Source organism: Alosa pseudoharengus, unplaced genomic scaffold, assembly GCF_046254945.1.
Source record: "Alosa pseudoharengus isolate Yale_2024_CS ecotype anadromous, Long Island Sound unplaced genomic scaffold, YU_APseudo_1.1 YU_APseudo_1.1_scf_11, whole genome shotgun sequence".
In the NCBI taxonomy this organism is placed as follows: Eukaryota; Metazoa; Chordata; class Actinopteri; order Clupeiformes; family Clupeidae; genus Alosa; species Alosa pseudoharengus.
In genome coordinates this window covers 36,601,321-36,612,440 of record NW_027468576.1, presented here as the reverse complement: position 1 = coordinate 36,612,440, position 11,120 = coordinate 36,601,321, and the positions used below count along the sequence as shown (strand labels likewise).

Sequence of the window (11,120 nt, the reverse complement as noted above, 5' to 3'; positions counted from 1 at the left end):
GTTAATGCTGTAGAGGTCCATGTCCTCAGTGTGCCAGGCAAAGGTGGTCTTCCACATCCCGAAGTACAGGTAGGGGGTGTTCACGCCCTCGATCACGATCCCACACTCCTGCTCCACCATGTCCAGCAACGTGTTCAGGTGCCCGATGTTCCACTCCGTGATGTCCTAACACACACACACATACACACACAATTGAAAATTCTACACACACCATTGAAAAATCTAGATGCAAATCATGCATACATGGGCGCGTGCACGCCCACACACACACACACATACGGCAAATAGGGGTTAAATACTTTATTTTCATTGGCTCAGGATCCACACTGCCACAAGACGTGTGATGCGAGTAGGTGAGGGGTAGCCACTGAACTGGCTGAGTGTGTGTGTGTGATGGGGTAGCAGCTGAACTGGTGTCTGCTGTGTGTGTGTGTGTGTGTGTGTCATGGGGTAGCAGCTGAACTGGTGTCTGCTGTGTGTGTGTGTGTGTGTGTGTGTGTGTGTGTGTGTGATGGGGTAGCAGCTGAACTGGTGGCTGCTGTGTGTGTGTGTGATGGGGTAGCAGCTGAACTGGTGGCTGCTGTGTGTGTGTGTGTGTGTGTGTGTGATGGGGTAGCAGCTGAACTGGTGGCTGCTGTGTGTGTGTGTGTGTGTGTGTGTGTGTGTGTGTGTGTGTGTGATGGGGTAGCAGCTGAACTGGTGCCTGCTGTGTGTGTGTGTGTGTGTGTGTGTGTGATGGGGTAGCAGCTGAACTGGTGGCTGCTGTGTGTGTGTGTGTGTGTGTGTGATGGGGTAGCAGCTGAACTGGTGGCTGCTGTGTGTGTGTGTGTGATGGGGTAGCAGCTGAACTGGTGCCTGCTGTGTGTGTGTGTGTGTGTGTGTGTGTGTGTGTGTGTGTGTGTGTGTGTGTGAGATGTGTGTACAGTAAAGACCCTGGTTTATACTACAAATGTTGTGTGTATTTAAGGGGGCATATCTGGAACCCGCAGTTGCTGTCTGCTGTGCGTTCAACAGCCATTGAGCTACAGCTGGAGATCCTATTTGTATTAGGTCTGTCTGTTTGTTTGTTTTCTGTCTGGAGGTATGGTGTTGGAATCATCTTTTAAACTCCGTGTTTTATTTATATTGTGAAGCACTTTGGAAGGAAATGTGCTATTCAAATTAAAATGACTTACTTAGTTACATGTGTAATATCTCAGCATCACCACCAGGTGGAGCCAAAACCTACTACTTCCAACAGTGATCCGATAGAAATGTCACCAAACAAGTACTATCAGTCTGTCAATCAGTCTGTCTGTCAGCAAGTTAGCAAAAAGAGAAAGAGATACAAACAGAAAGCAGGACAGACATTATAACCAGCCTGGGCAGTGTGTAAGCGCTTCCTGGTGGTGTGAGGTTGGCAGGGCTGCCCCCAGCACTACGTTGGAGTGTTTCTGGTTAGGTGTCTGATTACTGAGGTCAGGTGCACCTCCACGCCTAGTGCCAAGTCTCCTCAAGGACTTAAGAGCACCAGCTTTCTCTTTCGCTTCCTTAATCTCACACACACACTGGTTTAGACTGATAACACACTCTATCTCAGACACCCATTTACACAAAACACTATCTCTCTCTCTCACACACACACACACTCACTGGATCATAGAGGGAGCCGCTGATGTCGGCTCCATATATGGGTGAGACGAAGGTCAAGTTTTTCCAGTACTTCCTCTCCAGGTCATCAAAGTCTTTGTGCTGTGGAGTGCAATACCTACACACACACACACACACACACACACACACACAATCAGAGAAGAATACATATATAGGAACACCACATCAAAGAATACATATGCACACACACCATCAGAGCACATACACACCAAAAAATACAAATGCACACACACCATTAAAGCAGAGAAATGCATACACACACACACACAATGTAGTACACATTTACACTCTTATCAGAAGCTGATCAGGGCATCACACACACACACACACACACACACACACACACACACACACACACACACACAGCCTGTCTTACTTGCTGTTGGTATAACACATGCAAACACACCCACACACCTTGCTTACTTCTTGCTAATGGCGTAATGGTGTAACACACACACACACACACACACTGCTTACTTTTCACTGTTGGTGTAACACACAATAGGGCCGCACGATTTGGGGAAAATATCTAATTGAGATTTTTGACAGATATTGCGATTGCGATTTGCTATATGATTTTTAAATGTCAATGAGTTGATTTCGTTGAATATTCCAAATGTCTCTAATTTGTGCCACCCCTGATTGGTGAACACGCCTTGTGCACAAGTCTATGTTCCTCACACAACGCACACCCTACAACCAGAAGTGGCGTAGTCAAGGAGGAGGAAATTAATAGAAAAGTCACAAATGTGACAAAATTGCGTAATTGCGTCGGTTCGTATCACGATTACGGTTGTGATAATTGTGCAACCCTATAACACAAGTGCATGCATACACACTAGGGGTGTCACGATTCTCCAAATCCTCGATTCGATGTAATTTTCGATTTTAAAGTCACGATTCGATTCGATTTTCGATCTTTTTAAAATATTACTATTAATGCATTCCTTATATGTTATTTACTCTTTTTGGCCTTTTCTTTTTCGGGGGGCTTTTATTTTGAAACCGCTTTGAAACCGTTCCAACCGCGAGGTTGTAATGTAAACAGAACTTTAGGCTAAAACAGAGACGTGAACATAGTAAAATGAAACAACACAGAATGTTAATTTGATTGTTTCAGCACACTCCGAAGGGACCCAAGGTTAGTGTTCATGGAATATGTACTTATAAATTTGCATTTTAAGCCTTAAAGTAACTTTGGACTGTAATTAGACCATCTTTTCACTTGCTAAGTTGAGTAGGCTAAGTTAGTTTTATTTGACGTGAATGAACGAATACTTCCACACCGGTGATTTCAAAGTAGCAAGAGGGGCTTTGATTTCGGTAGGTTGATGTGTAGGCCTATATTTTAACTTGCTGCAGCCTAAAATTAGAAGAGTGTTGACGCTGCAGTTCAGCACGTGCATGTGAGTTTGTGCTCTTGGCATACATGCTGGACGTGACATTGGGGGTGTGGCTGCATCGTCGATTCTACTTTTAAGTTCGAAGTTCGAGATTGAGATGTAATTTCGATCGATTTCGAAATAAAATCGAAATCGTGACACCCTTAATACACACACAACTTATTTACTTCTTGTTGTTGGTATAACACACACACGTTCCACACACACACGCACGTTCCACCTGAATTTCTTGCTGTTGGTATAACACACGCACACACACAAGCACACGCACACACACCACTTACTTCTTGCTGTTGGCCAGTTTGCGGTACTCTCCGACGCTCATGGACTTCTTCTGGATGTTGTACTGGGTGAAGAGGCCGGACTGGCCAGTCACCACCTGCATGATGGGCGCCGGGATCATCATCTCCTCGATGGTGTCGTACGAGCGCCGCGGCTTCCACTCCTTAGGAGGAATCACCTGCAGGCACCAGAACAGCACTCAGAGCAGGCCACTGTGTGTGTGTGTGTGTGTGTGTGTGTGTGTGAGGCCCTGTGCGGTCTTTATACTGCAGTTTGTAACAACGCTAAACTATGGTATATTCATGCATTGAATCTACCTATATATAATATGCAAGTGTGTGTGTGTGAGAGAGTGTGAGAGAGAGAGAGAGAGAGAGAGAGAGAGTGTGTGCGGTTGTGTGTGTGTGGCCCTGTGCGGACTTCATACGCTAAACTATGGTATAAAATGGTATATTCATGCATTGTTAATTAAATCTACCTATATATAATATGCAATGTGCGTTTGTGTGTGCGTGTGTGTGTGTGTTATATGCGTGCATGTGTGTGTGTGTGGTGGTGGGCATGACCGTGTGTGTGCGTGTGTGCGTTATATGCGTGTGTGTGTGTGTGTGTGCGCCTTTGCTAGTCCAGCGTGGTGCGCCTCTTGCGTCTCCATGTAAGCGTTATGTGTGTGTGTGTGTGTGTGTGTGTGTACGTGTGTGTGTGTACCTTTGCTAGTCCAGCGCGGTGCGCCCCTTGCGTCTCCATGTAGGCGATGTATTTGCCGAAGTCGCTGAACTCCTCCATGGTGGGCCGGAAGGTCATGATCTTGCAGGCGGCGTTGGGGACGGGGGCAGGGGGGGCAGGGGGAGCCAGGCTGGGGGGGTCAGCAGGGTCAGAGGTCATCTCAGGGGCGGGGGCAGTGTCAAGGTCAGAGGTCATCTCAGGGGCGGGGGCAGTGTCAAGGTCAGGAGTGTGACCAGGGGTGGGAACGGGGGCCGGATCGGAGGCGGGGGCGGGATCGGGGGCGGGTTCGGTGGGGTCGCTGGACTCAAGGCTAGGACGGGGCGAGCTGAACTCCATCTGTGCCTCAGGGGACTGTAGAGACATGGTGGTAGGCCGTACTGCACACACACACACACACACACACACACACACACACACACACACAGGATTAGGATTACTGTTTGGTTGCAGAAGTTCACTTCTGTGTCTTGCAGAGCATGGAGTTTGTTTAGATCTGATCCTATCAGCAGGTTCGGTCATTGCTATGATTTGAAATGCTGTCGGCCCCGTATTCCATTGAAAACTTCAGCTTTGCATTTTGGAAACTTTGCATTCCTAAACTGATGACGTAGCAACCCATGTTCCGTTCCTGACGGGACATTGTCAGTTCCTGACGGGACATTGTCAGTCTGGTGTTTCTCGACTCTCCATGACTCACTGCAACTACCACTACTGGCCAGCACTGAATGCAACATGGAGACTGAAATACAAGCTTTATTGGCCTTATGTGCATTTGTGTGTGTGTGTGTGTGTGTGTGTGTGTGTGTGTGTGTGTGTGTGTGTGTTTACTGGCCTTGCCATCTTTGGCAGCTTCTATAGTACGGTTAAATTCTGTATTTTTCGTTGCATGAATGGTCATGTGATAGACGCTTCAGATGTCCCCCACACTAACTATTGTGTCCCACACGGACAAAAATCTATAATTTGCAAACATGCATGTGCATGAAACAACATATAAAAAAGAAAACAGAACAGTTTGAATGTAGCCTAACACACACACACACACACACACACAGGGCAAAGCCTAGACCCTGGGCAGGCTCACTCACACACTCCCTCTCACACACACACACACACACACACACACACACGGCTAATGTTTCTGCTTCACTTAACTGACAGTTACTCCTAGCATCACACACACACACGGGGGCACACACACGTACACACACGCACACACACACATACACGCGCACACACACACAGTCCGAGGAAACACCTGTGCAGGGTGACTCCGCAGCAGGTGTGAGAAGCAGAGCCGCAGGCCTGATAAGACAGCAGGCAGCACAGTGTACACAGCTCTGTGTGTGTGTGTGTGTGTGTGTGTGTGTGGGTGTGGGTGTGGGGATATTTTAATTCCAAAGGCCAAGGGAACTTTATCAGGATGCATAGTATCCTGGATCCATAAAATAAGTGGCCTTTCAAAATAAAAAAAATCTGCCTGCCTCTGTAGGAATTTAACATAGGGGTCGAATACTTATTACCCCTGTATTTTAAGGAAGAACATTTATTTATTTACGATACATTCTTCATTCACTAAAATTGGTGTTCGGGTTGGATTTTTAATCATTTTTTTAATTAAGGCAATTTCTAACAGATTATTTTATATTCCTCTTTTTAGTCAACTTTAGCATGGGTTCAAATACTTATTCTCCCCACTGTAAGAGATGACCACCATGTGAAGCGTTGTTCTCACTGACGCCTGTAATAAAGAAAATGCTTAACATCGAGAACTTTGTTCTTAATCGATTTCGGATTGTAAAATGTATGCCCCCCCTCCCCCAAACTGTATTAATCCCCCCTATGTAAAGGACCCCCCATTTTGAAAAATTTATTTTAAGCCCTGGGTTTGAGTATTTTCTGTTGGCCGTCACGCATTAAAAGGGTTGCCTAAAAATGGTAAAAATCGTAATAAATCAATGACAAATGGTGGTTAATATAATAATTAATAATACTGTAATTTCCCAACTATTAGCCGCGGTTTATACATTGATTTTGCAAATTTCTTCAGCTATATAGGTTAATACACGGGGGCAGTATTAATATGGTTTTGTTTTTTTAAATGGCATAAAACACTGTCCTGCTGTTTATACACAATGCGGCGAACACACAGGAAATTACTGTAAACCAGAAACATGACGAAATGACAAACAGAAGAAATATATAATTAGTGGCAAGTGTCTGGTTGTGTGTCACGGCTCAGTCTTTGAAGTTGAACTAAATTCGGATCAGCCCATGGATCTGCTAATTTTTTGTCAATATCGGGGTCGATATCTGATCCTAATATCGGACCCCTACTATTTAGGCATTTCCCTTTTCGTCCAATGTCAAAATACTGGGAACTCATTTAGCGTTAAATGGTAGCCCAATTTGTCGAGAAGTGACCAAAAGGGTCACGTTCGTAATCAGAACAAAGCTACATAGAGTAGGCCTTCTAGGTGCGCATCGGAGACGCAATACTGCCTAATATATCAATGCATCTTAAAAAAGCTATTAAAGATACACTCTCAAAAATAGGGGTACGGTTGGGGTACATTTTTGTTCTTTTAGGTACAACTTTTGACCCTGTACCTTAAAGGGAACAAAATTGAGCCCCTAAAGTACTAATATGTACCGTTCCTGGATCATTAATGTACCTTTTCGCAAAGGGACCATATTTGTACCTAAGGGTACAAAAAGTACATGGCCTGTCACTCAAAAGTTGTTGGGGGAGGAGATTCGGGACGGGAGCAACCGTTATTTTCCCCCTCAACTTTGTTCATCTCACTCACCAAGAAATGGAGCAACTTTCAGTGAGGAGCTTGGTGTGAGAAAACACATGTGCAGGATGGAATAATCTTTGTGGAAGAGGAGGCAAAGCTATTCAGAGGTAAGGTGTAGTTGCAATTTATCGAAATTTGGTTTGTACATTGTAAATAGCCTACTGTTACAGTAATGGAGTCAGATTGTTGGCTTAAAGGCTAACATTAGCATTCGCTAGCAACTTAGCCTAGGTTAGCTATGAATTCAGATATTTTTAAATGGAGTTCAAACTCCTTCAATAATGCATGACTATCGTGATAAATGGTAAGGAAATGATTTGTGTGTGTGTTTTATCTACTATTTCCCATGTCAATGTTAAGTTTTTGTGGAAGCCATTAAAGCCAACTTTCACTAGCAATCATTATCCTAACTAGCTTAGCCCATAGATATATGAGCATATCCTAGCACTGTTAGCCATACATACTTGCTAACTTCCCTGAAAGGCTGGTTTAATATCAACGGTAGTGCAGGTGAAAGAAGCCTGGTAAGTGCATACATGCAGTAAGCATGATCACTCTCAACACTGTCATTTTGTTTAGGTGAAAATTAATTAGTTGAGTTGCCTATGTTCACCAGAACATCCTGGTTGTCATTGCTTATCTAGTTAGAAGCTAGAGGGAGCAACTCAGAACCATTCTATAATGTTATAAAGTTACTCAGAGCTTGATAATGGTCTAAAGTAAATCTAACGTTAATCCTTCTCACAGATACCCACCAAGGCAGAACATGGCCACTTGGAAGTAAGCTTACCTTTCCTAAAGGATCTAATGGCTACGTAAGTTACCCAACTTGGTGTTTTTTTTGTAATGGTATTTTTCTTATTGATGTTAAATACATATAGAAAAGTATTGCATAATAAATTATGCAAATTATAATAATACAGACAACTTTTTGATTTTTTTTTGTCCAATAGCAATTTATATATTGGTTAAGATTATCTTTGTGCTATTTCATTGTTGTGTCATTTTGTTTAATTATATTATTCTATTGCATGGCATTTGTCTCTCAAACACATAGTGGAGCAGGCAGCTTTTGTTCATGAAGATACGGTGAAAAGGAGTAAGGAGAAGTTTGGGAGAGTCAGCCGGTCCATGGAACTTGTAATGAATCAACGCTGATCTATGCCAGGTGAGCAGATTCATATAGTTACATACATGTATTAGACAAGGTATTTTACACAATCTGTCTGAGGCTATTTATTTGTGTGGTTGAAAAAAATCTTATTCTGAGGTTTGTGTTTGCATTTTGCTTCCAACAGATGTAAAACCCCTGCTGTCATTGGTGAGGCTACCACTGCTATTGAAAATATGTGAACGTCCTGTAGATCAAGTAAGGTTCCAGTCTAAGTCAAAGTGGATATATGCAGAGGAACAGAAGTTGAAGAGGGGGAAAACAGCAGCCTCTACTGCTGTTGACCTTTACTAAGCACACTCTCCTGAAGAATATGTTGGATTTCTGCTAGTTTTTGAAATTGAACTTTGGTGCCTTTTGAGACTCTTGCCTTTTTAGTGGCTCGCCTCATGATTGGAAGGATTGGAGTGTGTTTTCTGATTGATTGATTTATTGGTGAGGTAATGAACATTGTAACAATATATTGTACATTTTTACAGGCTTGCTAATATTTCCCAAAGGCTTGCACATTGTTTTCTGAGATACTACTCTAAAATGTCGCTATATGACTCATTACATCACACATATCGTTCACTCAATTCTATGGTGTATGCACTGTGAATGAGATCTAAGATCATAGCTACTAAGTTACTGCAAGGACTTTGTTAATTTTGCAACGTGTAATGGTTATGGCAAGCAGATACTGTATTTTCATCACTGTCACATACACGAGTATTAACATGAACTTGAAAGCATACAAGGTTTGTTGGAGGAATTACTAGCTCAAATATTGGTATTTTATAGATCATATAAAGGTGTTATTAGTGCTATCGTGCAAATTAATATATTTTTTTCCTTCTGCGTATAAACACAATGTGGCTATTCAGGCAAAATATTGTAAACCAAAGTGTTTTATTATTTACACTTACATTAAGAGTCATAACATGTTTTACGTGAATATGTATATTGATATGGATATAAGATATTTTGATGTTTTGATATGAATGTGTTTTTAATATGAACATGTTAACATTTATTGTTCCTGTATTCATGTGAAGTATTGTGTGTAATATCCCCCCAGAATAAACATTTAAATGTACTTATTGGTTGTGCATATATTTTAGTTATACCACCTTAAATTTTCACTGGGGTTGTACCCTTGAGGTACAGAATAGTACCTTTTAAGGGTACTATGTGATAATGATATATACAGGTACATTTTAGTCATTGCAGGTACACAAGTGTACCTTGATGGGTACAGATGGCTAGGGTACACAAATGTACCTGCATTCATAGGTACAGTATTGTACTTCAAAAGGGTACTGCCCCAGCGACAAGCATTTGTACCGACTTAGGTACACACTGGTACTTCCATTTCTTAGAGTGTATTTTAAAGATGATACTGAATGGATGACATAGAGGATTTTACCTTGTTTTCTGATAACATAGAAGGTATGCAGCTTAGGTATTTTAAAAAACATGCTCAGTTGTTTTTTAACTTCACAAACCTTCAATTAGGCTGGGAAATAAAATGGTCCATTTTAGCAGATATCTAGCACCCCCTCATGCTTATCTGGCACCCACATTAAGAGAGCTTTATGCTGATTATTATTCTTTAGTCTCTGGCAACACACACTGAGCTCAACAAGACGTGCTTTGCTTGTGTAGGGTCCTCTCTTTGTTAAATGACCTGACGTATCTAAGACACAGCCATGATATGAGCTGGTGGAATTCTCTAGAAGCTGAAAGAAAAGCGCATTAATGTTCCCGTTCTTCTCCTTGAAGTGCAGCCAGCACTCACCCGGCAGACTTCAAAGTCCTCGTTGCAATACGGACCGACTGTTGAGTCACCCGGTGTAGCAAAATAAGGTTATAATGGTATAAGTATAAGTATACTCTTTTGATCCCGTGAGGGAAATTTGGTCTCCGCATTTATCCCAATCCGTGAATTAGTGAAACACACTCAGCACACAGTGAGGTGAAGCACACTCATCCCGGCCCAGTGAGCTGCCTGCAACAACAGCGGTGCTCGGGGAGCAGTGAGGGGTTAGGTGCCTTGCTCAAGGGCACTTCAGCCGTGCCTTCTGGTCGGGGTTCGAACCGGCAACCCTCCGGTTGCAAGTCCGAAGCGCTAACCGGTAGGCCACGGCTGCCCCCAAATGGAACACACTGGATAGACTTCTGTCTGGACAACAAGCTCTGCAGTCTGTGCCTGCATGACATGCTGATATACAAAACGTAACCAAAGCAGCATTTGCTCAGCACTGGCACAGTGGTTCAGTGACAGGTTCATAATTGATCTACTTTTGAATCAGGAATAATGTTTCATGATAAACTGCACAGGGCACTGGCGTTGTCAGTCGTGGCTCTTTTGGTTGTGCAAAAAAATAAAGAAGGACAACCTGCCGTTTTAAGATCAGGTCATCGAGAAGCAAAACCACCAGGATTTTATCGCCTTAGAGGAATATCTGATGATTACATATGCACTTCTTATCAACAGGTGGGCAAGCTCAATGGACATTTTGAATCAGAGGCGTGACTGTTCCGACAGTGACAGAGGCATGTCTGATTTAAACCCCTACCCATTGGGCTCATGGACCACCCCAAGGTCATCAGACATCTGACCGTTGGCTTGGTGTACCCAAGGGGACTATGGCTGATCTGAGGCTAAATAGTAGACCAGTTCACCTAGCCATCCCATTGAAGCCCGTTCAATTTTGGCGCCACTTTGACATCAAATAACGTTACAGCTGAAGCGTTTTAAGCCTTTATATGAACTTTTTCTATTTTCGGAGTAATACAACATTGTGTAATTGGCATCATAACCTCGCCATAACTGACTTAACGGCTGAGTAATAAACTTTTTTCCGAAATCAATGCTAAAGTGACGTAATGAGCATACAACCAGAGCGGGTGAAAGCGTTGCACAGGAGCAAAATAACCGTATTCTCTGGATAAGAACGAAAGCATCGGAGCACATTTCTGCGACGTTTTGATGGATTGACAGTAGCCTAGGCTATGAATGTGGCGAGTGTTGTTTATATGAAATCACATTTATCTACGAACAACTAGGACATTTAGAACAGTAATGCAGACATGGTGGTAACG

At 43.0% G+C, this 11,120-nt stretch overlaps 1 protein-coding gene and 1 long non-coding RNA gene across 3 annotated transcripts in view; one reads left to right on the top strand and one right to left on the bottom strand.

Moving 5' to 3' along the window:
• The window catches only part of kdm4b (lysine (K)-specific demethylase 4B), a 46,922-nt gene that overhangs the window by 28,905 nt on the left and 6,897 nt on the right, over positions 1–11,120 (bottom strand). For both annotated transcript variants that reach the window (XM_076279101.1, XM_076279100.1), the window contains exons 2-5: positions 4,044–4,438; positions 3,338–3,513; positions 1,633–1,747; positions 1–165 (exon numbers count right to left, since the gene is read on the bottom strand). The exon at positions 1–165 is cut by the window's left edge and continues 29 nt beyond it. In XM_076279101.1, the coding sequence (XP_076135216.1) occupies positions 1–165; positions 1,633–1,747; positions 3,338–3,513; positions 4,044–4,424 (837 nt within the window). In that variant the 5' untranslated portion in view covers positions 4,425–4,438. The remainder of the gene's footprint in view (positions 166–1,632; positions 1,748–3,337; positions 3,514–4,043; positions 4,439–11,120) is intronic.
• LOC143116505 (uncharacterized) lies at positions 6,642–9,159 on the top strand. Its single transcript, XR_012985814.1, has 4 exons — positions 6,642–6,969; positions 7,610–7,677; positions 7,920–8,030; positions 8,161–9,159. It is a non-coding gene; the product is annotated as an uncharacterized LOC143116505 (long non-coding RNA).